The sequence below is a fragment of the Mastacembelus armatus genome, chromosome 8, assembly GCF_900324485.2.
Source record: "Mastacembelus armatus chromosome 8, fMasArm1.2, whole genome shotgun sequence".
NCBI classification, from domain to species: Eukaryota; Metazoa; Chordata; class Actinopteri; order Synbranchiformes; family Mastacembelidae; genus Mastacembelus; species Mastacembelus armatus.
In genome coordinates, this window is record NC_046640.1 from 6,706,612 (window position 1) to 6,734,396 (window position 27,785).

The 27,785-nt window shown below is 40.1% G+C and overlaps 2 protein-coding genes, 1 non-coding gene and 1 pseudogene across 3 annotated transcripts; 2 read left to right on the forward strand and 2 right to left on the reverse strand.

Moving 5' to 3' along the window:
• Positions 1-762: 762 nt before the first annotated feature.
• On the reverse strand, positions 763-1,905 carry LOC113141104 (heat shock 70 kDa protein 1-like). The gene is made up of 2 exons (XM_026325327.1): positions 1,847-1,905; positions 763-1,158 (listed from the first exon to the last, which is right to left on the reverse strand). The coding sequence occupies exon 2, from the start codon at positions 1,140-1,142 to the stop codon at positions 786-788; it is 357 nt and encodes a 118-aa protein (XP_026181112.1). The 5' UTR covers positions 1,143-1,158; positions 1,847-1,905; the 3' UTR covers positions 763-785.
• A 4,955-nt stretch (positions 1,906-6,860) lies between these two features.
• LOC113141703 (U4 spliceosomal RNA) lies at positions 6,861-7,001 on the forward strand. The gene has a single exon (XR_003296780.1). It is a non-coding gene; the product is annotated as a U4 spliceosomal RNA (small nuclear RNA).
• Positions 7,002-8,568: 1,567 nt separating this feature from the next.
• LOC113140793 (heat shock 70 kDa protein 1) lies at positions 8,569-11,476 on the forward strand. The gene is made up of 2 exons (XM_026324795.1): positions 8,569-8,614; positions 9,303-11,476. Exon 2 carries the CDS (start codon positions 9,319-9,321, stop codon positions 11,236-11,238), a length of 1,920 nt encoding a protein of 639 aa, XP_026180580.1. The 5' UTR covers positions 8,569-8,614; positions 9,303-9,318; the 3' UTR covers positions 11,239-11,476.
• Positions 11,477-21,939: 10,463 nt separating this feature from the next.
• LOC113140536 (ceramide synthase-like) lies at positions 21,940-26,800 on the reverse strand (annotated as a pseudogene).
• Positions 26,801-27,785: the final 985 nt, after the last annotated feature.

Consider the following 27,785-nt stretch of genomic DNA (forward strand, 5'->3'; position numbering starts at 1 on the left):
AGGTCCCAGTTCAGCCAAGAGATCTACCTTTAATCCGTTATAGTGATAGGGTAGTTTTTACACCTTAATTTCATCTTTTATTTTTATCATCTGTTTTAAGAAAGTATGCAAAAGAGAAAAAACATGCACATTGTACTGACTAGGGTTTATTTTGTTCACAACATCAAATTCTCTGCAGCCCACTTAGGCTATCAGTAAGAGTATTATCAGCAGCACAGGCCTCATAATCTTTTTTTATAGTTTTTTTTTTTTTTTACAATTTTCTACAAGTCGAGTTTCTGGGTATGTAAAAAAACTATATCAACACAAACCTATATCAATACCTGGAAAGGTCTGAGCCTTAACACAATGTTTTTGTGGTTGATGGTTTTCTGTGATGCTATATCGTTTCACAATCAGAGGCTTACCATATCTGGCTAAAAAAAATGTACCTTGAATTATTAGGACCCATTAGAAGATACAAACTCAGTTTATGTCCTACTCCCTTGCTGTTGCAAAAGTAAACCTTTGAAAATAAGGATCTCATTTGTATTAAATAATATTTTCTGCTTATTTATTTCTACACTTTGTCCATCCTTGTCACTATTTTAAAAATTGTATTATTTATTTTATTTATCTATTTTGAGAAAGAAACAAACCCAAAGTCCATACAGTGGTTGCAGAAGAGACTGAAGACTAGACCAAGATCAGGCAGAGAGGCTGAGGGAGGCTTGCAACCTCAGTGTTACCGTTTGACTCTGACCAGTGTGACTGCCTCATTGCTCACATGCCCAGAAACACCATCCTCAAAACAAAGCATTTCCTAAAAGAGATTTGTACTCCACTTGAATTTTGGGCTTGTCTCCATCTGACACCACCTTGAAGGGCCAGTGCTTCATGTCAGCCTGCACCACAGGATCATCAAACTTCCTTCCAATCAGTCTCTTGGCATCAAACACAGTGTTGCTGGGGTTCAAAGCCACCTGGTTCTTGGCTGCGTCCCCAATGAGTCTCTCTGTGTCAGTGAACGCCACATAGCTGGGGGTGGTCCTGTTGCCCTGGTCGTTGGCGATGATTTCTACTTTTCCATGCTGGAAAACCCCCACACAGGAGTAGGTGGTGCCCAGATCAATGCCGATCGCTACACCTTTGGCTGCAGACATTGTCACTGGATGTCACCTGTCAAGCAATTAGACTACATTTTAGTCACGACTCAAAGGAACCAATCTCTGATAGAAAATACACCAGAATATTTAACCTCCTATGACCTGGCGTCCACATACATGGACATCATATTTTTTGTTATCTGCACTGTAAAACTTCATTTTGTGTCATTTTCTGTCTTTCACAAAGGTTAAGTCTGATCCAACTGTTCCCACAGACAAAAAGGATGTTCCTATTTTGGAGTAGTAGTTTTGGAGCATTACAAAAAAACAAAAACAAAAGCAATAACAAAACATAAGCACATTATTTATTGGGTACATCTAACCCCAAATAGCTAAAAGAAATCTAAAATGCAAGCCAAACCAAAGCTTGGGTCTTAGGAGGTTAAGCTTATATATAACAAAACATGTTGATGAGGTCAGCCTATCCCCTTTGTTCAACTTATTCTATTATAAAATAAAATTGCCTATAGGCATACACATTATTACAGTGATGGACTTCTCAAAATACTTTTAAACATTTATCATTAAAATTTGGGGTAAATACAACAAAACATTTGTAACTTGCTCATCCTCAACCTTTTTCTACTTATAGTACATTATTTTAAGATTCAATACAGGTACGAATTTATCAAACATTAATGTCATCAAACTTTTAAACAATTTAAACTCGTTTTCCTCTCAGAAATAAAGGATGAACTTACAGTTTAATGTTGAGGGGTCGCGGCTCTGTAGAGGACTGGTCTTCTTCGCTGGATCTTCTGTTGCGCTCTGATCCGTTTCTCAGACTGTGCATGCTCTCCAACCAGCAGCTTTTTTCTTAGGATGTTAACATCTCACTCTTTCTAGACGTTTCACTCACAGTAAAGTAAAGTTTACTGTGAAGTAAAATTAGCAGCTCTGGCAGTTACGACTTCCTGTTAGTCATGTCAAAATAAAATTCCAAAAGTCTGAGCTAGATTGTGTTTGTCCTCGTCTTCTTTTTATTGGCTATATAGTTTTTTTCTTTCACATTAATAAAATACACTTTATTGGCCAATGTATCCTCACCTATTTTGACAGACCACACAGAAAGATCCTGGGTCAAGCCCTGAACTTTCTGGCTTTTAAGGGCCAGTCCTAAGTCCTACACCTCTTTAGCGGTGTGAAATCTGCTTAGTAGGCTGTGTTGTTGATCACGTGAGCATGTGGAAACGATGTGACTGGATTACTTATATATTATATATATTTATGAAGGGCGACAAATATTGTGTCAGGCATTAATGTAGTTTTTATATTATTTTTATTATTTTGAAAATCCGTTGCTCGCTGGCTCTGAATGCACATGCAGATAAACCATGGGTGACGGGAGGGGTGGCATCTTGATCAGGAGCGTCTCACCCAATGAGAGCACTTAGGTTGGACTGCTGCAGCGTTCAGAGGAACCGGAAATGAAAAGAACTGTCAGGTAAACAAAAATGTTATGATTGTGGCTCTGGATTGTGGGTAATTTTTTTTCCTATAACAAATAGCATAAAACATTTAATACACTGACAGTGGCAAATAGCTTTGGTTTTATATTGAAAAAAATTATTTAACTGCTGCTGTGTGAAGGAAATATTGCTGATAAAAACTACATTACTTGCTAATACTAATCACTAAGTATTAAACTTAATTCCCTTATTAGTCCCACAATGGGGAAATTCCATTTCCACCCAAGTGCACACACACACACACACACACCCGGAGCAGTGGGCAGCCAATGCTGCGGCGCCCGGGGATCAGTTGGGGGTCCGGTCCTTGCTCAAGGGTCTCACCTCAGTCGTGGCATTGAGGGTGGACGCCAGGACGCTGGCTGTTCACTCTGCCCACCGGCAATTCCTGCCGGACCTGTGACTTTCAGGTTACAAGTCCAACTCCCTATCCATTAGGCCACGACTGCTCCACTAATCACTAAGTATTACTAATCGCTAAGTATTAGTAATCACTAAGTATTAGTAATCACTAAGTATTAGTAATCAATAAGTATTACTAATCACTAAGTATTACTAATCACTAAGTATTACTAATCGTGATTAAAAATTTGAATCGTTGGTCAGCACTAATGGGACAGCAGTTATTAGCATAATAGAACAGAATAAAAATAGATTTCCATTTCATTCAATGAAGCTCAATAAAATTTTATTTACAGATACTGACATACCATCTATAAAAATATATGTAAAAACAATAAAGTAATCTCAACAAATTTCATATATTAAGGTGAAGCATTTAGAATACTATAAGGAAAGCGCCAACAAAATCGTTTTGATCAAGTACTTGGCGACGGCGGGGAGGAAAAACTTCCTGTAACGGAAGAAACCTCCTACAGAACAGGCTCAGTTTGGGTGGCCATCTGCCTTGACTGGTCGGGGTGACCGGAGAGTTTACTTGTTTGTTTTGTTTTGCTTGTTTTTGCCAGTTGGGATGGGTGGGAGGCGTATCTGTGCCACAGAGAGCTTAAGTGGCTCCAGCTTCTTGACTGTCTGGTGTTCCTTGGTTATTCTGGGTAATTTCTGTCCTGTACCTTTAGCCTGGTAGCTGGGCTGCTTCACAACTAACTCCCCTGTGGCAGACTTTAACTTCGGTGCTGTGGAAATTGGTGGCAAGTGAATGGGTGGCTTAGCCACTTTACTGCGCTGCATACGTTTGCTAGTTTTACTTGTGTCTTTGATGAAGTTGCCGGGCTCCTCACCATCTGAAAGGAAGCCATGCCCTCCTGTTCTTACTGCTAAAAGCACTGCAGCATTTCTTTGACTTGCTGCTGCCTTGTCAATTTCACTCTGGATGTAGTCCTGGAGCTGCTTCTTCCGCGCTGCAGCCTGTTCAGCATCCCTCACCTCAGCGTCGTGTTCCTCTCTCTTCAGCTTTTCATAGTGGGCACGCTTTAAAGCTGCCAGATTGTCATTAAAGATCTGGCACTGCTTATTATTTTCCCGTTTGCGCTGAGCTTCTAGCATTTGTTTTTCTAGAAACAGCCTGTCAGCCTCTTTCTGGGCCTGAAAGCAGTTCTGGATGGTCTCTTTCTCTGCCTTTGCCTTCTGCTTTTTCTGATCTATCATAGCCTCTCTGTGAGCATAAATATCCTTTAACACTGCAGCCCTCTTCTCCTCTCTCTCCTTCTGCTGCTTTGCCACTTCAGCGTCTTGTTTAGCCATTTCTTCAGAAATCTCCAGCTCTCTCTGTGCTCTAGCAGCATCCTGCTCTCTCATTCTGACTGCATATTTGTCTGTCACAGTTTTAATGGGTATCTGCCGCTTTCTGAACTTTTCTGCCAGGTGCTCTTTTCGTTGCTGCAGCATTTGTTCTTTGTCAAGCTGATGACGTTGTCTTACTTCTTCCTCCTTGTCCAGTATCTGTGCCTCTGTTTCTCTCTGCAGTTTTCTGCTGGACATCTGCTCCTGCATATGTCTCAAATACATTTTCTTTGAGTCTTGTTCTCTTTGGGCCTGATTTTTTAACTCCTGTGCAGGCAATTCATCGAGATTCCTCAGCTGATCTCTCTCTTCCTTTTCCTGCTGCATCTTTTTCTCTCTCTGTCGTCTCTTCTCCTTTATTTGCTCCGTCCAAAAAGCAGCCAGAGCCCGGTCATGGAGTTGCTTCTTACAAGCGTCCTCCTGTTCTCGTCTCTGAGCTTCTTCACTTTCTCGAATCATCTCCAGGTTAGGCTGACTTCTCTGCTCTCTAGCAATTCTCTGTTTCTCTTGCTGATATTTGATCAGTGCCTCGTTCTCTTTCTGCACATAAGTCCTTTGGAGTGCGCTGTTGAATTTTCGGACACAGCCATTCTGGTGGAACCTCATCAAATTGGCTTTGTCGATCATTTTCTGCGTGTCCTGTTTCTGCAGTTCCCTCTCCTCTGCAGCAATTTGATTAAAATATTCCTTCTTTTCCTGTTCCTTGAGTTTTAGTTTTTCTAGACGCTTTCTTTGTTGTGTTTTTAAATAAGATTTGTCGAGTTTGGCAAACTGAGCCCGAGCATTCATGTCTACCATTTCCTGTCTGGTGTACATTTTGGACCTGGGCAGGTTGACTATTGACTGGATTCTTTCCCAGTAAGCCCTGCTCAAAATGATTTCTTCTGTTGGAAGCATTTTACACTTTGTCTAACACACTTTTTTAGAAGAGTCGTGCTGTCTGGTGTTTGGCTGTGGTTTGACTTCTGTGGACGTGTAGAGTTTGGATGCTTTGACTGCTTTGATGAATGTGTCCTTCGCTTAGCCCCGCCCCTTAGTTACTGTTGCTATGCGTTTCAAGCTCTATTTGTCCTAGCTTGTTTTGTGTTATCAAACAAAGTGGAGGAGTGATAATAAAAGTACTTTTTATGCGGCACGGCTCTTTTCAGAGTGGAGCGTGGTATTATTTTGTGATGTGAAGACGTGAGCGTGACATAAATATTTACCATCCTATCTGTAACTGGAATGAGACTCAGTGGTTTTTTGTAAAGTGCCTTGAGATGACTGTACTGCGATTTAAAATAGAGGACAATCTGCAGCACAACATCAGAGAGGTGTGGAGGGGAAATAACAAATTCACAGGCTACAAAATGGGTGATGTGGACAGAGCCAGTGAACTAAACAAGTTCTTCAGCAGGTTTAACACAAATGCCCCAGCCATTCTTCATTTTCAGTGTCTCCTTTATCTCTTTCTCTTCTACCTGTGTGCATCTCCACCACCGCAGCTACGCTCCCTCCTTCACCTGGGAACACTCCACAATCTGTCACAGTAACAACTGGGGTGATGCTGCAGCTGCAAAGACTGTGCTGTGGGAAGGCAGCTGGCCCAGATGGCCCAGTGTATGTCCAAGGCTGCTTAAGGACTGTACTGCCCAACTGTGTGAGCCTCTACAGAGGATCTTTAACCTGAGTCTACAGTTGGGGAGGGTCCCGGCTCCCTGGAAAACAGAGCATTGTTCCATTATCTGAAGTGTCCAGCTGAACTGAATGACTACAGGTCGGTGGCTCACACATCACATATTATGAAGGTCCTGGAGAGGATGATTCTCAAGGTTAAACAGGCAATAGAGTCCCTGCAGTTTGCTTACAGAGAACCCATTAGTGTGGATGCTGTCCTCTGTATGTTTCACCATGTCTCATCTGGAAAAAGCTGGAAGTTATGTGAGGATGTGGGGTTTGGACTGGCCACTTAGGTCTTTCGATGTCTGCAGGAGATCCTTCATCCCCACTGTCCTCAGGCTCTGCAACACCTGGCAGTTCACTGACCAACATGAACTGGACTGTTACTGACTACTGTTACTACTCAGTACTAATTACTTTCACTACAAGACTACCTGCATTTCTCTTTGTAATAAAGTTTTTCTCATCTCATGATCTTTTTATTTTTAAATCAGCTCAGAATGGAATTGCACATTGATGTTAAAATAGAGCAGATCAAAAATGTTTGTGAACCAATATGACCACAAATCATGTGGTCCTAAAATAATGGGAGAGCTGGGATGGGCTCCAGCAGATCCCTGTCACCCTGGTTAAGGAATAAGCGGGTATAGAAAATGGATGGGCTGTACGCAAAATTAAAAAAAACTGAGTTACAACAAACATTTGAAACACATAGAACTAGTGCAGTGACCTTCAAAAGGGAAACACCCCATAATCGAGCTCAAAGTCTAAGTTGAAGAGATCAGACCCTAACAGAGAGGGGTCCGGCCCTGAGACACCCCATTGTTGTCTGTCTTAGTTCTCCATCCTTTCGCAGTGGCAGTATCGTAGCCTATGAGGTTTGTCCGAGGCGCGATTATTGCTAGTTGAAAACTTTACCCAATACCCCGCCTTGACGACTTGAAATATAGTCGGTGATGGCAATTTTTGATGGTCTCTAAGGAGACTGATGAGTTTGTTCAATAATAACTTCTATATTAAAACTGAAGTTAATTAGTAATTTCAGCAACTGAAACTAATCTCAATTGTATTATGACTCCACGTTGTTGTGTCTTGTTCGGGGTGTTCTTTGGGGAGTCGCTAGGGGGAGCTAGAGGGAGGTGAGACGGGGAGGAGAGGAGAAGAGCAGGGAAAGAGCTGTTCGGTTTGAGGGACTTGGCGCCGCTACGGATGGAACAGTAGCCTGTTACTTGTTCTGACTAAAGCAAATTAATAAAGGAAAGTGACAAAAGAGCGTCTGCCGGCTGTGAATATAACGGGGCATTACAATATATTAGTGAAAGGTAATGTCATAGGCTATTTCAGAGACAAAAGAGGAGAAACATGAGAAAGGACATGAAAATAACATTTGGGGAGGAGAAAGAATGAAAACTGGAGGAAAACAGTGACAAAGGAGGAGAAAAGGAGGAAAGACATGAAAACAATAACAGAAGAAGAAAATATAGGGATGACAGAAGAAACAATGTAAGACGAGAAAAAAGATTCAAGAACGAGAAAGTAAACAGAAGAGCAGGAGTGATACAAGGGTAATACATTGCTGTGTGAGGTCGAAGAAGGTGCTGCTGAAGTTGACCCGTCAATCCATGGAGAAATATATACCTTTGAAGAAGAAAACATAAAAAACGCGAATTGTTCTTTTGAAATAGCAAACAGAAACAGCGCAAATCTGTTGAGAAATTAAAAGAAACAAGATTACTAGACACGTGGTATAATCATAAACTCAACCAAATAATAGGCTATTAGAATAAGGAAATCCAACGAGGATAAAATCTGACCACGCTGTGGATGATATAACGTTTGGATTTGACGAGATGACGAGAAAACATGACAGTCCTTGGGCTGATTAGTCCTGGTCGATGATTGACAACTGTAATCGAAATCAATGAGTTTAAAAGTCATGATTGCTGTCACGAAAAAAGTGGAAAAAACGTGTCTGCGTGCCAGAAACAAATGATTAAATTTCGTGACATAGTCACGAAATGATATGAGACCGAGTTGAATTACTACCTAAAGCTTTAAATAAATGTGGCGGAAAATAAATTTAGTTGATCTGCAGTATCAGAAAATAGAAAAGGTTAAGTCGGAGTTGAACTAAAATGCATCTACTTTGCATTTCGTCACTAAATATGAATCACAATGAATCACACAGATGTCCGGATGTCTCTGGGTTTGGCTTCACTGTTCGGGTTAATTCGAGAGAGTTCCTATGAGTAATCAGTTACTTCCTCAAGTTTTCAGTTTTACTGTCGATTTTGTTTTCAAAATAAAACATACACGTCGAAATGCAGCATACTACAGCATTTACTTATAATTAGGCTTTTTAATTTGAAAATATTAGCAGGAACTTGTACGTGACACAGACGCTAACTTGACGGTGTTTGCGTGAAACGTCTGGAAGCAGCGAGAGCGTGTTGTTCAATCATATAAGGGGCCTGCTCTCAGAGCGGCGACAGGGACGAAAAGGATCAGAGAAGAAGATCCAGCGAAGAAAGTCCGGCGAAGAAAGTCCGGCGAAGAAGACCAGTCCTCTACAGAGCCGCGACCCCTCAACATTAAACTGTAAGTTCATCCTTTATTTCTGAGAGGAAAACGAGTTTAAATTGTTTAAAAGTTTGATGACATTAATGTTTGATAAATTCGTACCTGTATTGAATCTTAAAATAATGTACTATAAGTAGAAAAAGGTTGAGGATGAGCAAGTTACAAATGTTTTGTTGTATTTACCCCAAATTTTAATGATAAATGTTTAAAAGTATTTTGAGAAGTCCATCACTGTAATAATGTGTATGCCTATAGGCAATTTTATTTTATAATAGAATAAGTTGAACAAAGGGGATAGGCTGACCTCATCAACATGTTTTGTTATATATAAGCTTAACCTCCTAAGACCCAAGCTTTGGTTTGGCTTGCATTTTAGATTTCTTTTAGCTATTTGGGGTTAGATGTACCCAATAAATAATGTGCTTATGTTTTGTTATTGCTTTTGTTTTTGTTTTTTTGTAATGCTCCAAAACTACTACTCCAAAATAGGAACATCCTTTTTGTCTGTGGGAACAGTTGGATCAGACTTAACCTTTGTGAAAGACAGAAAATGACACAAAATGAAGTTTTACAGTGCAGATAACAAAAAATATGATGTCCATGTATGTGGACGCCAGGTCATAGGAGGTTAAATATTCTGGTGTATTTTCTATCAGAGATTGGTTCCTTTGAGTCGTGACTAAAATGTAGTCTAATTGCTTGACAGGTGACATCCAGTGACAATGTCTGCAGCCAAAGGTGTAGCGATCGGCATTGATCTGGGCACCACCTACTCCTGTGTGGGGGTTTTCCAGCATGGAAAAGTAGAAATCATCGCCAACGACCAGGGCAACAGGACCACCCCCAGCTATGTGGCGTTCACTGACACAGAGAGACTCATTGGGGACGCAGCCAAGAACCAGGTGGCTTTGAACCCCAGCAACACTGTGTTTGATGCCAAGAGACTGATTGGAAGGAAGTTTGATGATCCTGTGGTGCAGGCTGACATGAAGCACTGGCCCTTCAAGGTGGTGTCAGATGGAGGCAAGCCCAAAATTCAAGTGGAGTACAAAGGGGAGAACAAAGCCTTCTACCCTGAGGAGATTTCCTCCATGGTCCTGGTGAAGATGAAGGAGATAGCTGAGGCCTACCTCGGACACAAAGTGTCCAGCGCAGTCATCACAGTCCCAGCGTACTTCAACGACTCCCAGCGACAGGCAACTAAAGACGCAGGCGTCATCGCGGGACTCAACGTCCTGAGGATCATCAACGAGCCGACAGCAGCCGCCATCGCGTACGGTCTGGACAAAGGCAAGTCAGGCGAACGTAACGTCCTGATCTTTGACCTGGGTGGAGGCACCTTTGACGTGTCCATCCTGACAATTGAAGACGGTATTTTTGAGGTGAAATCCACAGCTGGAGACACTCACCTGGGTGGAGAAGACTTTGACAACCGCATGGTCAACCACTTTGTGGAGGAGTTCAAGAGGAAACACAAGAAGGACATCAGCCAGAACAAGAGAGCCTTGAGGAGGCTGCGCACAGCTTGTGAGAGGGCCAAGAGGACCCTGTCATCCAGCTCCCAGGCCAGCATTGAGATTGATTCTCTGTATGAGGGCATCGACTTCTACACCTCCATCACCAGGGCTCGCTTTGAGGAGCTGTGCTCCGACCTGTTCAGGGGAACATTAGAACCGGTGGAGAAAGCCCTGAGGGACGCCAAAATGGACAAGGCACAGATCCACGACATCGTGCTGGTGGGAGGCTCCACCAGAATCCCCAAAATCCAGAAACTCCTGCAGGATTTCTTCAATGGCAGGGAGCTGAACAAGAGCATCAACCCAGATGAGGCTGTGGCTTACGGTGCCGCCGTCCAGGCTGCCATTCTCACAGGTGATACCTCAGGCAACGTTCAGGACCTGCTGCTGCTGGACGTGGCGCCTCTGTCTCTGGGTATCGAGACAGCCGGAGGAGTCATGACTGCCCTGATTAAACGCAACACCACCATCCCCACTAAACAAACCCAGGTCTTCACAACCTACTCTGACAACCAGCCTGGGGTCCTCATCCAGGTCTACGAGGGGGAAAGAGCCATGACCAAGGACAACAACCTGCTGGGCAAGTTTGATCTCACAGGAATCCCACCTGCTCCACGAGGGGTCCCACAGATTGAGGTCACCTTCGACATTGATGCCAACGGCATTTTGAACGTGTCTGCAGTGGACAAAAGCACCGGCAAAGAGAACAAGATCACCATCACCAACGATAAGGGTCGGCTGAGCAAAGAAGAGATTGAGAGGATGGTGCAGGACGCTGAAAAATACAAAGCTGAGGACGACATTCAGAGGGACAAAATCGCTGCCAAGAACTCTCTGGAGTCCTACGCCTTCAACATGAAGAGCAGTGTGCAGGATGAGAACATGAAGAGCAAAATTAGTGAGGGAGACAAGAAGAAGCTGATTGAGAAGTGTGATGAGGCCATCGCCTGGCTGGAGAACAACCAGCTGGCTGATAAAGAGGAGTACCAACACAAGCTCAAAGAGCTGGAGAAAGTGTGTGACCCCATCATCAGCAAGTTGTACCAGGGAGGAATGTCCACTGGCAGCTGTGGACAGCAGGCACGAGCTGGTGCTGAGGGGCCCACCATTGAGGAGGTGGATTAAAGTGCCCCCTGATGTGGACTGTGTGATCACTGGGACCATTATAAATATAACTTGAAAGTCACACCATTGATACATAATTTATATTACTGTTAGTCCTGTAGATCTACTGTTCTTATAATACAATTGTAATTTTATAACTTGTATAAAAAAAGTAAAAAAAATCCTAAAATTGTAAATATAATTTTCATAATTTTCATGTCTTGGTGGACAATGTAATAAAAGTGAAAATGTAAACAAATTTTATGGTGGTTGTAATTAACTTGTCCAGGTTTTCATATTTATGGTAAAATTTATTTAAAATGACACCATCAGCTGATGATGTTTACACTGTAGTGAATAATGAAAATGTCTCCATTACAAAAGCATTTAAAAAAAGAAATGAAAGATGCAGTTATCTGTGCTTCTTTTTTTTTTTCTTTTTTTTTTACATACTGTAATAAATGTTAAAAATATCTAACACATGGAAGGATCCATATGAGCTACATTGCCTTTATCTTGTTTGTTTAAACTGCTGGGCCCACTGAGTTAATAATAAATCAATATATAACTACTCTGACAAAAAAATTATGAAACAGTAGCGTTAAAAATGATATTGTATATAATCTGTAGCTTCCTTGAATATTTTCATATAATCAGTACAAATGTCACAGTTATTTTCTGTGGCAAATGTGGAGCTGCAGATCAAACCAAAATCAAACTTTTGAACTGTTGAAAACTTACTAACAAGACAGCTCCTCATCCATAGTCAGAGCAGGCCTAGTAGTATTGGAGCTCCTCACTGTGACCACTTGGGGGCAGGAAACACTTATGAATCTGAAATGATTCTGTGGAATTCACTAATATAAAAAAGACAGATTCAGTGTTTTATGCAGTACATTTGGTAAAAATCTCAAACAACCAAAGGAGACTGCAGTGCTGGTAGTCCGTCCACTACCACGTCTACACATGGAAGTTACATACTTTTGTATATATATATTTATATCATATATATATATATATACATATATAAAATATGTTAAACATAAGTATAAATACTATCATTGTTCATATAACTGCTTGTGTTCCAGTTGTTAAGTGTTAAGTTAACTACATACATCATAAGAGGAGGAACTACATTAATGTAATACACATTTATATACACTGGTGCATGGGCGACGAAGACGGGACCACAAAAACATGCAAAACTACTAAGAACTGTCAAATCATCACAAAAATACAAAGTGACCACAAAGAGATGTAATACAACTAAAAACGTGTGTCTCTTCCAGCTTTAGTGAGCAGCTTTTATGGATGAGGGGTGAGGGGCCATTGTACATGTCTGTTTCCAGGGGTGCTGTCTCATAATCTAAGAGACACGACTTTAAATTAGAAACACAACACATTTGCTGTATAACTGTACAAACCTGTATCATTATATGTTTAGGCCAAGTGTGTGGGTTGATAGACTGTAACAATATCCAGGTAAATGAGAGTCATATAAATATTTACAGTAGCATCTTTGGTTTTGAAACTGCAGCTGGAGAGTAATGATGAAATGAATCCGTGAATAGACAAGTCATCAGTGTCAGTCAGCAGAATCATCTAAAATACGAGTTTTGACTTCTCTTTCTTCTTTTCAGACCCCAGTGAAGGGTAAAACTTTATTCCTGGTTTATTTCAGACATTTCTAGAACCTTCTGTTGTTGGGCTGAATTAATATAATAATTAAAAAAAAGTACGCACCGGGTTCTGATTGGCCACTTGAGCGTAAACGGAAAACGTCAAGGCGCCGACGTTGTTCCGGACCTGACTGAGACTGTACGATTCTGCTTTCAAAATAAAACAATTACGTCCTTATTCGTAAAAGGTTTTCCACGGTACATAGGAGGGCTTGTTTTTATTTTGAAATACCTAACCGGATGTCTTTCTTGATGTAGACTTTGACTTGACAGTAATGTTTGAGTGAAACATCTAGAAAGAACCAGAGACTAGCTGCGTTGATATAAAGCTGCTGCTGCTGCTGAGAGGAAGAGCTGACTCAGACCAAGACCTCGTCAGACCGCAGCAGGAGACCAGCACAAAACTGTGAGTACAAATGAGATTGTCTAACTGGAAGATAGTGGGGGCGATGGTGCTGCATGGGAATTTGATAAGTTTTGTGTTTGCTTTTATTTATTGCAGAAAATGTTGCCATCCGTGAAGCAAAGAGATGTTTCTAAAAAGAAGTGAAATCAGAGGAGAAGCACAGGACAGTAATCTCGGGACACAGCCTGGTGGCCAGGTCTGTGTCCTGTCGGTTTCAAATTAAAACCAACAATGACTCAGGCATTAACCAGTCAAATCTAAAATCTTTAATGATTTTGATATATATAAAATTATGTAATGTTACACTTACCCAAAAAGACTCTATTGTATCTTGATTGATGGCAGGCAGTGGAAGAAGTACTCATATATCCTACTTAAGTAAATACCAAAAACCTAACCAAAAGAAAAGAGTCCACGTTATGTTGAATTAATTCATTTTATAAACAATGTTATTGGTCTGAATTATTACTGATCAATTAATGTAGAAGTATTTTAATATGGTCAAGATATACATTATTTACACTTAGTCGTTTCTGTTCTTAGGTTGATACTTATGCACATTATAATTGTAGTTTCTCTGTCATTTTTAGAGACAATATAAATATATATTTTGAGGAAGCAGAGACCTGTAAGTTCCAGACTCAGGGTTTAGGTGTGTTTCCTCCCAGTTTTACCCCAGTGCAGTAATAAAGCATGGGTTAATAATTACATAATTACAATCCTAATGAGATATTATTGATAGATTTTTTTTTTTTCATTTTTCATTTCTAATTGATTTCAAATTGTAATAATTACAGGGGATGCTGATTTTTAAGAATTATTCAGGGATATATAAGCCATGTATATATATTTTTAATTTTCTTATAAAATATGACAAAACTCACCAAACCATTGTTAGCTGAAAACCACTGTATCTGGGCATTTACTATTGTTGTTGATTGATTCAGCTTTAAAATCTTGACATTTTTGTGCAAACTGTGTTAATTCTACATGTTGTGCTGTAAATGTGCATTAGGGCTGCCCTCTACTGGTTAAAAACCAGCTATTGCAGCTGAATTAGCTAGTGGGCTGATCTGATGGCAGGAGACATATGGTGGCAGCTTTTGTCACCAACCAGCCATCACCCCCACCCTCCCTCACCCGTCTCTCTACTTCCACCCCTACTATGAAATCAGCGTCTCTCCCCCCATGCAGGCTGTGGACATTCAGGTGTTGTAATTTCATGGGCTGATTATAGTGGTATATTGAAATGTTGTCTATGGAAATGTGTGGGAACTCTTTATAAAGGTTGTATAGCAGCATTACTCTTATAGTAGGGTAAGAAAGTAAACCATCTACCTACTAGGGAACAGATCTTAATGCCAGAAGCATAGTGTTGCTGTGGCAACACCCGACAAGACTAATCTGCTGCAGAGGCACCTGCAGGGACAGGAAGGCCATTATTGTAGGGGTGAATCAGTGTCTTCCCCTTGAGATGTGCTGACACATTATTTAGGGGATAGAAAAAGAATCAGCGTAATTACAACATATCTGAACGTTAGTGAACATTAACCTACGTCACCAATCAAAGAGTGCCCCCCCATCCTCTCTTGCACCTCCACTGCCTCGGCTCTAACCTCCCCCACACCACCTTACCTCCTTCCTCCTTTCTCTTATTCTTTTCTCTCTCTCTTCTTTCGTTCTTCTTCTCTTGTCTCATCTCCTCAGTGCTCTGCTCATTTTATTGGCCTTTATAAATCATGCAACAAGTGGAGTTAAGGGCAACTTTCTTTTCTCTTTCTCTAATTAAAATGTAATTAATAAGGGCATGTAGAGTCAGTGTCTATTAAATTATACAACTTTGTACGTTAACAAGTTTCCAATTATATCTAACAAATCCAGAACTGACCAAATATTTCTGGCCATTCATTCTTTAAAACATTAGGATTTTTTTGTTGTTTTTGTGATGAATATATCTGTTGTTCCATATTGGACTAGAATGAGGAGTGAAATTACGTTTATATATTGTTACATTATTTGGAAAAATGTGCTAAAAATATATTAGAATGTTAGGACCGATGTTAGTTTTATTGTTCCATTCATGCACTTAGAATCGACTGTTTCACCTTCATCCTTGTTCTTAACCAAAGCAGATTTGTTGGTGTTTGTTCTTCCTAAAAAGAAAAAAAGTTGAAATTAAACTGATTTACATATTACTGTATATTTTATGCAGAGTGGAAATACTTTTAACTTTACCTTGGGATGTACAGCCCAAACAGAGTGAGGTCTCTGCATCCAGGAATTCAAATTATTTTTACAATTGGTCATTTGATTTGTCATATTTAATAAATGAAAAAAAACAACATCAAGTGCTTGTAACACAGTAGGAACTTGATGTTCATTAAAAAAATCTACTGTCATCTGCATAATAGCTAATGACCAAATCATTATCAAGAACACATTCACTTCTGCCACCAGAAGAAACAGGTCAGAGTTTATGAGACAACTCTGAATAATGCCTCTGTTAAAATCACCTGGAGTAACAAAAGACTAAGCAACTGAGCTATTTCTGTCATTACAAAAAGTGTTTATTGTGTCTACAAATTTCAGTCCATATCCAAAGAACTGTGGGACTTGAAGTGTGTAAATGTTCTATCATATGAGATGTTTTCATGAAATTTAGAAATAATGCATATCCATTATCTTCTAGAAAGTCCCTGTAATCTAGAGTATCTAGGATGAGGTGGATGTCTCATTAACCTTTGACTGGGTTGTACTAATAACTAGGGGTTAAATTGTCTTTACGTTGAAAAAGTATCTGAGTAGCAGCTAAGGTAAAACAATGTCTTCAAATGGTTTAAATCAGTTGTGTTGTTACCTGGGTTTGAAAACGTAATTCATTTTCATGCCATACTCTAATTAAGTTGTTCCAACATGTGTAGCTGTGTAGTAAAGACATGAGTTAAGAGCTTATAGTCATTATTCAGGAGGGTACTGGGTCAGATAAGATTATCAATGAATCTAGCTCCTTCTGTTGGTTTTGATAAGGACAGTAACAGAATGGTTGGCGTGAGCTTCCTCATGGTTTTCATCATTTTCTAAAAACTACTGAAGCAGAAGTGATTCCAAAAGTTTAAATAAGTTGAGTGTTAGTCAGTCTGAGCATGGGGACTGGATTTTAATTTACATACATTATTGTCTGCTTCTGCTATCATTATTTCCAAATCATATAGCTCCTTAGAGTCATTATTAATTATTTGTCCTCCACGATTTTAAAATATATTGGAGATTCAGTTGGTGAAAAACATGGTACTTTCTCATAGAGAGGGAGAATTTCTTTAATCATAGTTCACCTAATTCATTATGTAGCTGTATGATTTTTAAAAACATTATTTGCTTCATTTGAAGGATTGATATTTTACAGGAAATATAAACTTAAACTTAAACTTAAATAGTTCTTTCTCTTTTGGGTTGTTTCTTTTTGCGACCAGTGTCTCTTGTGCTTGTGGTTTAGACCTATAGGCTCATTAAGGTTTCGACCTTATATTTCAGTTCTGAGGATATTCTCATTGTTCGTTAAACATTATATAAATGTTTTTTGTTCTTTTTTAATTTGAGGGTTGCATGGGAGGAGTCTCATTGTTGCTGAGGGCTCAGGAGCTTTGTGTGGAAATTGGTAAATCTATGTAGACTTCTCAAATTTATTTCTGTGGCTGTCTTGTTTTTAATATATTATATATAAAAACAGCTAAATATATTCATTTTGTTTACGTATTAATGCAAAAGTAATAATGCTCAGGTGAAATAGTTGTGGCAAATCAATATTTGATCTTAGATTTCAATCATAACTTTGTTTTGAATATTCATGATAACTTACAAAGGTGTAATAACGTCCTACAAATAACTGTAGACTTTTATTGTGAAAGGCTGGACATGGCCTACTGGGAGAAGACATTAAAAACACCCTAAGTCAGTGTCTAAAGCTGTATGCCACTAGCCAAAGTCCATTTTAAGCTCATGTTGAATGTTTGCATACATTAGGTACATCAATAATTACTGACATGCATTACGTCATATAAAAAAATATCTTTATATTTATGAACATTTTGAAATAATTGTTTCTGTCATTGTTTTGTCAGATTTCATGTGATTCTGGGACTGAAGATCAATACCAAAACCTTAACAGTTCAGGATAAGTGACCACCTTTACTGTTGGTCTTTGATGGCTGTTTTCTATTTTGCTCAGATGAATAGTTAACAAGGTACAGGTGTATGGCATACTCTAAGAAAAAGATCATTTTATGGGATCAGTGCAGCTCTAAATCAGCCAGTAGGGAGTACAGGACGATGTTGGACTGAGAAATGTAAATGCTCCTCTCACATGAACTGGTTAACAAATGGATTAGTTGTATCCTGCTCCTTCCCTTTTATCTCCCTTTGGACTGTTCCTGCCTCTGTTTCTCCTTCCTTCCACCCATACTATCATGTTTTTTTTTACTACATTTATGAATTATGATTGAACATCATCAACAAATATATGGTGTGGTTTGCGAACCATTTGAGGCAAAATAGAAAAAGTAAAATCAGAGTACTTGACTTTCACATTTGAGCTCTCTTGCCCTCTCCGGTCTCCACTGGCAGATTGTGATCCACAGCTGGTCTGGTTGCTAAAACGATAATACAAAACATACTGTACATTTATGTTAATAGCAGAAATGTTTATTTTACATTTAAATAACCAGGCACACCATCAGCGGTGAAAGTGCTCACATCCTTTACTTAGGTAAGCGCAACACTACTACACACTACTACACTGTGAAAATGCTCTACTACAACCAGAAGTATCCAAATCCTACTTAAATAAATGTGTCTAAGTACTATTAACAAATTGTACTTAAACAAAACTAAAAGTACCCATTAGAAAAATGGTCCCTCTGAGTGTTTATTCTCATTATATCATAAGTATGATGCACTTACATTTGTATTACAGCTGCATTAAATGTACACTGAACATTGTTAGTATTTTTAGAAATGGTTCAATGTGAAGTACTTTATAAACTCTTGATAACTTACCCATACTCTGCAGCATATTCTCATGTTTGAAGTTTTCACTGGACATTTCAAAAGTACCTAGTAAATACAGCTGTCAGACAAATGTGGTGGAGTAGAAGTATAAAGTTGCATAACATGGAAATAAGCAAAGTAGAAGTACCTAAAATTCGTACCAAAGTATGATACTTGAGTAAATGTAGTTAGTTATGTTCTACCACTGCATACTATGATCATTCTGAACATAAGTAAGTGAGGAAAGAAGTACTCAGATCCTTTACTTAAGTTAAAGTAGCAGTACAACACTGTGAAAATACTTCACTTCAAATAGAAGTCCAAGTATTAATAGTAGAACGTACCTCAGTTATGTTTCATGAGCTGCATGTTGAGTGTTTAACAGCAATAAACAGTGTCATCTAGTGGCTTTAACCAGTCACAAACCCCTTCAGCTCTAAAAGCAGCTCCTCAGTGTGAGAGGACTCCTCAGATACTCTCTCACTGCATTAAATACATAAAGGTGATGATGATTGATCACTGGATTCTCCAACAAAATCTGTGCTGCAGGATTATCATGATGATTTGTTTTATCAGCTGGAAAAAATATCACATTGACAGTCAGATTATCTGAAGTACAACATGACAGATTTTACTGTTTGTTATGTATTACTTTATATTATACTTTGGTTTGATTTTGACATTTGATTTTTTTTTTTTTTTAATTACAGATTCTTAAAATGACATCTCATCCCTCTTCTTTATTGAGAAAACTGACAAAACTAGTAAACACAGCCAGGCAAACAGTAAAACAGACTGGATCAGGGCCAGAGCTGATATTAGCTCAGTGCTGATGGTGTAACATTAGCTGATTAACATAAATAAGTTAATAAAGAGTTGTCATCCCCAGTAAGTTGGGGGTGGGGTGGTGGAGTGGCCTGAGGGTCCGGGACCAAATACATAAATACATTTCAGAGCAGTGACAGTGAACAGGAACACAGGAAGGCAAAAGTCAGTAAATGCATCGTTCTGAACGTGTAACAACACCTCTACATGCAGTGTGATAGTTCAGTCCCCATGAACTCGCTGTGCACATTTATGTTTCCCTGAAAATTTATTAAAGGAGCAATTAAAAGTAATAAAATGGATTTTCTGGTTTGATGTTCTTATTATTTGTTGTCATGTTTAGTGTAGAAATAATGACTTCAGTCTGCAGCTGCTTAGCTTTCCCTCAGCGCTCAGAGAAAGAGTGAAAACAGAGTTTGTCCGATGCAGGTGAATGGACTGCTCAGGTTCTTGGACCTGGCTTCTATCAATACGTTATGGAGAACACGAGGAATAATAATAGTCTTGATAAATGCTCTGGTGGTAGTAAGGCCTGTGCAGCAGAGCTACGCCTGCTTTTGGAAACGCTGATCACGACGCAATTTACCTGCTTCCCACCTACAGGCCACTTTTTAAAGCTTGCTATCCAGTGACTCAGACTCTAAATGTGTAGTAGGATCACACTGAGGAGCTGGGAGGATTTTTTCTTTGCACGGGTTGAGACGTTTTCTTCCAGGATGCATATTGATATGACCACAAATAATAAGAGGGAAGCTGTGGGACTCCATCAGACACATAACTCATCAGAATCCATCTATGCTTATAATGAGCTTACAAAAGCAGGGACACCTCTAAGGAATGTGGTGATGTTTCAGATATGGTAAACTGTCCTGCCAATGATGATTGAATCATATCAGATGCATGTACGGACACTAAGGTTTTTAAAAACATGCACCTTAACAAAGCAGCAGGACCAGATGGATTGTTAGCTTTTTCTCTGAAGAACATTTGCAGAGGAGCTTATACCAGTCTGGCACCGACTTCTTCTCTCTGGATACACTTCATACAGTGCCAAAACTTTGCAAAAGGTCTATTCCCAGATACTATAAAGTCTTGTCCTGAGGTTCATAATGATTATAGGCCAGTGGCTCTAATTTCCAGAGGGAGGTGGAGCCATCCCTCCATCAACACCAGTTTGCTTGTTTAACAAAGCGTAGTGCAAATGATGTCATTTTAATTATATTGCACCTGGTTTTGTGCTGTGCTCTCCTATATAGCAGTCAGTAATGCTGGGGCTCCCTGAGGATGACTTAGTTCATGTTCATGTTAATTTTATGTTCACCTTGTATACAAATGGTTGTGTCCAATCAATTTATTGTAAATTCTCAGACGATCCTGTTACTGTTAGTTTACTTACCAGGGACATCAGTAGCTACAAGGCCAAAGTGGATTGTAGGCTGATGGGGGGAACATCATCTGTGCATTAATGTACAGAAAACTGAAGACATGTCATGACATGGACAGCTGTTGCTATCTGTGTCATATTGATGAGTATGTGAGGGGTTGGGCAGGGGTTATGAACAGTTATAACAGTTAACAACAGTTATGTTGTGATCCTGGGTTTGTGTTTCCGGTTTGACTTTTATTTTGGTTAATTTCCTGTTTAGCGCCTGTAATAGTTATAAGTAGCTTTAGGTTTCATTAGTAAGATCACGTTCACCTGTGTTTCATTAGTCTTTCGTCCTGAATGTATTCATAGCTCCTGTGTTTCTTTGTTCTTGGTTGGTGCATTACCTGTGGTTACCTGATGACTGAGTCGTTTTTGTTTTGCCTGCCTGTCCTCTCCGAAGCTGCGTTTAGTTCCTGGACAGGGATTTTGTGTTTTTGCCTGAAGTAATAAAAGACTTGTTCATCCTGCATTTAGGTCCCATGCCTCTCTTTCTCTCATCACCATCACCTCCACCTTGTAACAGTGTAAGGCTTGTGACTGTTTTTGCCAAGGGTCTAAATGTCTCTGGGGTTGATCTTTAGTGTAATTTTAATGAAATGACGTTTTAGTGTTATGTTTGTGCATCAACCTCCAGCCAAATCAACTTCTACTATGGGAAACAATAAAATGAACCTTAACCTTATTATCCATTCATGACATTGATGCAGGGCCATCAGTTTTGGATCGGTTGCTGCTTTAATGGACCTGAGCTAAACAAAGTTTTTATCTCACTGGAGGTTTGGACAAAATAGAATCAGTTTTATTTTCTTACCTGAATTATCTGAACTGTCCCTGTAGCTCTGACTCAGTGATGTTTCTGCTGCAGATGCAGGGAAGAAACATCTGTTGCACAAAACAACAGCTGTATGTGTTTCAAAAGGTTCAATTTCACTTTAATCAGGTAAATACAAAAACACAGTCGTGTGTGTGTGTGTGTGTGTGTGTTGAATAATTGTCTGTGGTACTGGACCTTTTTCATGATTTGAGATGTCAGAAACAAAATAACATTATTCATGTATTTCATGTTGTTTCAGTTTGTCCTTACAGTTCTGGGAGAGATCTGCTCACTGAGTCAAAATAACAGCTCATTATAAATCCTGGTTTGTTTGTTTGTTGGTCTGAACACTAAGTGTAGTAAACATCAACACACACTCAGCCTCTCTCTCTCTGGTAAAACTGGTTGATGGTGGAACTTTAATGTTCTTCAGTTGAATCATTTCCTTCTGACTTTTCCCCTTAAAACTGGACCAGGGTTTAAGTCACTTTACATCACCTGCTTGTCACTTTACTTTGGCTCATGTTCAAAGGTCAGACATCTTGTATGTCTGTTTCTTCAGTTCAACCATCAGTGTCTGTCCACCCGTGTGCGCCTGATGGGTCGTGATGCTGTGACTTGGGTTCAGACAGTTGGTGCTGCCAGTTTTGAAAGACTTCAGTGGTGAGTTTCAGCGCCTTGTGAACAGGCGGAGGGCCCCTCTGCAGATCAGCGTGAACCAGTAAAGCTGAAGGGGCCAGAGCAGGGCGGCTCCCAGGTTACACTGCCACGGGGCCACCAGGGGCACTGCATACACAGGGATGGATGCATACCTTTGACAGAGGACACAGTTTAGCTTTAAAGGCAGCACATGAGCAGTCATGAAGGTTTTTACACAGCTATTTTATCAGTTTTAACTGTTTTAGACATGCTAGCAGTAGAGCTACAGCATATCTGTGAGTCTGTGTTTACTAAAACATCTCAGTAACTCTGGGATGGATTAAAATGGAAGTCTAAATGAATATTTGTGGTTTGGAGGATGAGTACTTTGGACTTTAGTGAACCTCTGGCTTTGGATCTAGAACCACCAGGAGGCCAAAACTGTTAAAACTGTTTTTATTAAGTGCTGAAATTTACTACTAAATTCAAAGTGCCATTTGATTAGACTGACGGCTAAAACAAATCTCATTATTAATGATATTAAAGTAAATTTAATAAACTGGTGTGTAGTTCAGAAAACCAGCACCTCTATAATCCACCTACAGGTCTACTGCTTTGCATTATTTGGCTCAAAACAGGAATTAGCACAGGTTCCAGCAGGTTAAGGGAAATTTGAAGCCTTGAATCCAGAGACTTGAGTGAGCTGATTTTATACTGTCGTGTATAATGAACAGTATAGGGTTTATATCTGTCTGCCATCAACTGTGTTTGTCAGAGCAGAGTCACGGACATACAGCACTTACCTGCTGTAGGCGTAGTACAGGTAGGGGAAGAGCAGCACCCGACAGCCGAAGAAGGTGAGCAGCATGAGGACTCCGTTCACTTTGTGCAGCAGAGTGTGCTGCTTCTTATACTGACCGCATAAAAAACAGTCAGAGTGACTGAGGGTGATCACGGACAGGCTGAGGCAGTTACCTTAAAATAAAGTTATTTTCTTATGACTGGATGAATTTGTCATTATCACAGTAAAGGGTTAAAGAAAATGTGAGGAACCATGAGGTTTATATGTCCCCCTTTCCTTCTGCATGTGCTTAACATGTATTTCTTTCAGAGCAGTGGAGAGAATCATGTGTAACACAAACATCGGGCGGTGAGGGGATCAACATTGGGTTCTCATTAGAGTCCACTCTAACTGCTGACTGACCTGCCCACGACCAGGTGGAGGAGGACAAGTCTGCCATTATCCTATGGATCTTATCATCATCTCCCATCTGCAGATCCAGACCAACGGCGTGTCAGTCTGACTCTCCAGACTTTCTAAATTCACAGCTCTGTCTGTGTGTTTATGTGGTTTATAATTTTTAAAAATCATATTTTACTGTTACAGAGCTATGTCTGAATGCTGCATGTGGTGTTTATGTTCACTTTCTTTTTTTGCCTCAGTATGTGTGGATGGAAGACAAGTACAGAGAGCATAAGATACATTTTCCGTGTTATTTTGTGCATGGCCAAATGTATTTATCTACATGGGAACACTGATGATTTATTTTAAACCAGTTAAACAATGCCACGTGGTTTTTGGGTTTGATACAGTCCCACTATATAAACTAAATTTTTAAGGGTGAAGGAGGGTGATGCGATTACCTGGATCAGGACTTTCCCCAGACTGACGAAAGGTGTGCTGAACTCAGCCAGAAACAGAATGCCCTGGAAGTAATCACCTTTCCCCTGTCTCCAGAACTGAGACACACACACACACACACACACAAAAGAAAAGAAATCAAAAGTTTTTTGACCAGTGTTTTACCTTTTCAGCTTTAAATCTGATCTGTCAATATCTATCAAAATCTATCAATAAATCCTCCCTTCATGGAGGGTGACATGTCCGGTTTTGGAAAGGTGTTGATCTGTGTGGCTGCTGTTTGTGGTCCTGTTGAATTGTAATTATTGTGTCCATTCCAGATATTTCCAAAACCTTTATGATGCAGCACAGCTTCAAATTTGTAGTTTCATCTAGATGGCTTTTTAAACTTTAAACCATTAGGTGTTATCACGGTGCTTGTTGCCATAGTTACCAGTGAAGCAGGGAAGCAGAAGGCCACCATGAAGATGTGATGCAGCACCATGAGCAGCTCTTGTCTCAGGTAACCCGCCACAGCAGCTCCCATCGACCTGACACCGCCGTCCTCCCCGTGACCTTTGACCTGCAGCTTGTGCCTGTAGCACAGAAACATGGCGTAGATGTCGTAGGCGAAGTAAGGTGTGGCGAAGAGGATGTAGGTGTTGGTCAACCAGTGCCTGAGGAGGAAGCAGGACCAGAGAGAGTGATGAAGAGTCAGAAACAAACTGTGGGGATATGCAGAGGATGATATTGCAGTGAAGATCTGAGTTATCTGTCCAAAACATAGGAAACAATTCTTACAAAGTTTTGGCCTATAAAAAACAGAAATACAAATAGAAACTAATATACTGTCAAGTGGTTGTGAGCTACATGTGTTTACAAACACCACTCATCTCACAACCCTCTGATTATTTTGTGACCTTTTGAGGGGCCTGACCTCCAGGTTGGGAACTAATCTAATCAGCCATCAGCCAGAAACAGACAATCTACTGCAGAACAAGTACTTTAATGACATGAAGCTGCTGTACACTGTAACACTGTACTGATACTGGAGTCAGAGTTTTAATACAGATCTTTTTCTTTTTGCAGCTATTGTCCTTTGCTAAACTCTATTAATGTTCTCAAGATGAAACATTTCTGCATTTTCTTTTCTGAAACGACTGTTAGAGCTGAGTTTTTATGCAGCAGGTAAACTGCACCTTTAACAACTAATGCTCATGCTGACTGTTTTCTTGTGTGTGTGTGCGTGTATGTGTGTGTGTGGTGTGTGTGATTTGATAAACAAATGTGGAGGAGTGCTCAGACAACCCTCCTCTCCACTCTGACTGGGAAATGAAGGAACTGACTGAAAGGACCTGGGACTTACTGAGGCCCCCAGCACCTGCCCGTCACCTGCCTCACACTCCTCCTCTTCATCATTTGACTTCCCATCATCCTCAGCGTGGAGGATTTGTGACTGAAATAGCTCTGCTGCTGCTGTGGTGTGTGATTTGATAAACAAATGTGGAGGAGTGCTCAGACAACCCTCCTCTCCACTCTGACTGGGAAATGAAGGAACTGACTGAAAGGACCTGGGACTTACTGAGGCCCCCAGCACCTGCCCGTCACCTGCCTCACACTCCTCCTCTTCATCATTTGACCTCCCATCATCCTCAGCGTGGAGGATTTGTGACTGAAATAGCTCTGCTGCTGCTGCTACACGACTCAGGAGGCGATTAGGCTGATTAGTAATAAGATTACAGATTTAGGTTTGGTTTGTACACACAGACCACAAACTAGCGTGTGAACACATTTTTAGCCAGAAATGAAACACAGTTTCTGGACATACTAAAGTGCTGTCCTGCTGATGAAGAGGTAATGTAATAAAGGTAAAGATGGAAGAAAACAAATAAGAATTGAAGGCAGAATAAAAGAAAGGTAAAGAATAGGAAATGAGAAAACCTAGAGAGCGATTCAGTCCTCACCTGTCCTCCATGACGTCCCTGCAGGAAGAGACTATAACAAATCCGGCTGATGAGGCCATGATGGCTTGGATGGACGACACCAGGCTGAGAATGGAGACAATTATTATTAGGACGACATCTGAGTGAAGCCGGACTTCACTTTGAGAAAATCTAGAGTATGTGTTTGTTTAAAAGCTCAAAGTTTCAGGTTTCAGTCATGAAACAATGTGAAATAGGTTAGGATCCCAGCATCACAGCAGCTTACATTGTAGGAGTGCAGGCAAACACAGGAGCACTTGGTACCAGTCCAGCATCAATGAAACTAATTTTGTTAATAAAGCCCAGAGAGTTATTTTTCAGTCAGTGAGTTCAACAGTATATTAAGTTATGCCATTTACAAGTTTCTGTAAACCTGATTCTCATTAAGGAGTTTGTTTCTTTTACTTCTTACACTGTGGTGAGAAAAATCTGTTGAGTCATATTATAGAGGCCTACTCAGGTCCCTACATGGTCAAGTGTTAAATGATCAGGTTAGTGTCCACAAGATGAATATACTGAGTACTGCAGTGTGTGTGTGTGTGTGTGTGTGTGTGTGTGCGTGTGTTCTTACCGTGTAGATACAACAGCAGCATCCCCCTCGCTCCATCCCATCCTGTGTTTCAGAGCCTGTTTGGACAGCAGGAAGACTCCAGGGAAGAAGACAGATCCAGCAGCGATCAGGGCCAACATGGCCCCTGGGTTCACCTGTGTGTGTTTACTGTGAAAATGTGTGGCTCTACTCTCTCTCTCTCTCTCACACTCTCTGGCTGAGCTGCAGTTTTGAATGGGGGCAGGTTTGTTCGAGCTCAGAGAAGAGGATCTGGAGGGTGGAGCCTCCTGCTGCCACTTATCAGTGGAGGTGTGGTGATGAGGGAGGATTCAGTCATCAATGATATGATCAAACAGAAGGACTTCTGTCTTTAGTATTGATCACACAGACACTCGATCCTCCACCAGACTGACCAGCACAAATGTATCAGTTCTATCAATCTGAAATACTTTGAAATAAGGGAGTTTGGGTGATTTGTTTAAGTTGTTGTACAAAATATCATTGGTTAGGATGAGTTATGCATCAGTTGAAGCAGTATTGACCTTGCACAATATGGTTGTTTTAGTCAAATATCAAGAATAAAGCTTAATTTTGTTCGCAACAACTTCTCATGCATCTTCACTGCCTGCACGCGCCACCATGGTGCTAATGAAAGTCTCTGCAGTCTGAGAAAACTGCCTCTTCTCGTTCGAGGTGATTTGCAACCAGAGTTACTGAAATGATCTCGAAACATCTTTACAATCTGCCGTAAACTTAACATCAAGAAAAGAAGCAACTGCTGCATGTGGCAGGGGAATGTTATCCAGTGTCCATTTATTATTTATCATTCACTACTTTATACATTTTTTTTATGAAATTCAAGTATTTGTTGGGAACACAAGTCAAAAAAACCAAAACAAAAAACAAAACAAAAAAAACAAACCTTTCGCTAAAACAAAGACAAAAAACATCAGTTTCATATATATAATAAACACATCAAGTTTCTTTTCATAGAAGAAAACAAGTCTAAGCTCTATAGATGACCAGCGCTGTGGGTTTGCTAGTCTCGCTCTGCTTCACTCCACCTCAGAGCGGAGACTCTAAACACACTCGGCGGCCGATCTCACAACAGAGTGCAGGGAGGGAAAAGACCAAACACGGGTCATCTAGTTCAAAAACGGCTCCTAACCTGGAAGGAAATCTACTAACACAACAACAGAAAACAGAAAAAGAAGAAAACTGAAAAAAGTCCAGTGGGAAACGTTTTGATTAACTGTTCCATAAACTAGTAAATCTGCACCTCAAAATAACAACAGCCCTCGGAAATGATTAATTTCTTGGCTGAATTTCTGCAGTACCTCAATTTTCTTTCTTTTATTAAGTTACAGAGTTGAAACGATTCATCATTAAGTAGATCATTTAACTTGTTTCACACCACTGTAACGTGAGCATCTTTGGCTTTCAGACCACTGGTCACACAAAATCAGACATGTAAGTTGGAGCGTGAAAGAGGCAGCCAAAAACCTGAAGTTATATCAGTGAATCTCAGTGCAGGAGTGTTCATAAAAATAAAATGGATTAAAAGTGTTAATGTCATTAAT

Bases quoted from the DNA above. Each gene is read 5' to 3' on its own strand.
- LOC113141104 (XM_026325327.1), bottom strand. From the start codon at position 1,142: ATGTCTGCAGCCAAAGGTGTAGCGATCGGCATTGATCTGGGCACCACC.
- LOC113140793 (XM_026324795.1), top strand. From the start codon at position 9,319: ATGTCTGCAGCCAAAGGTGTAGCGATCGGCATTGATCTGGGCACCACC.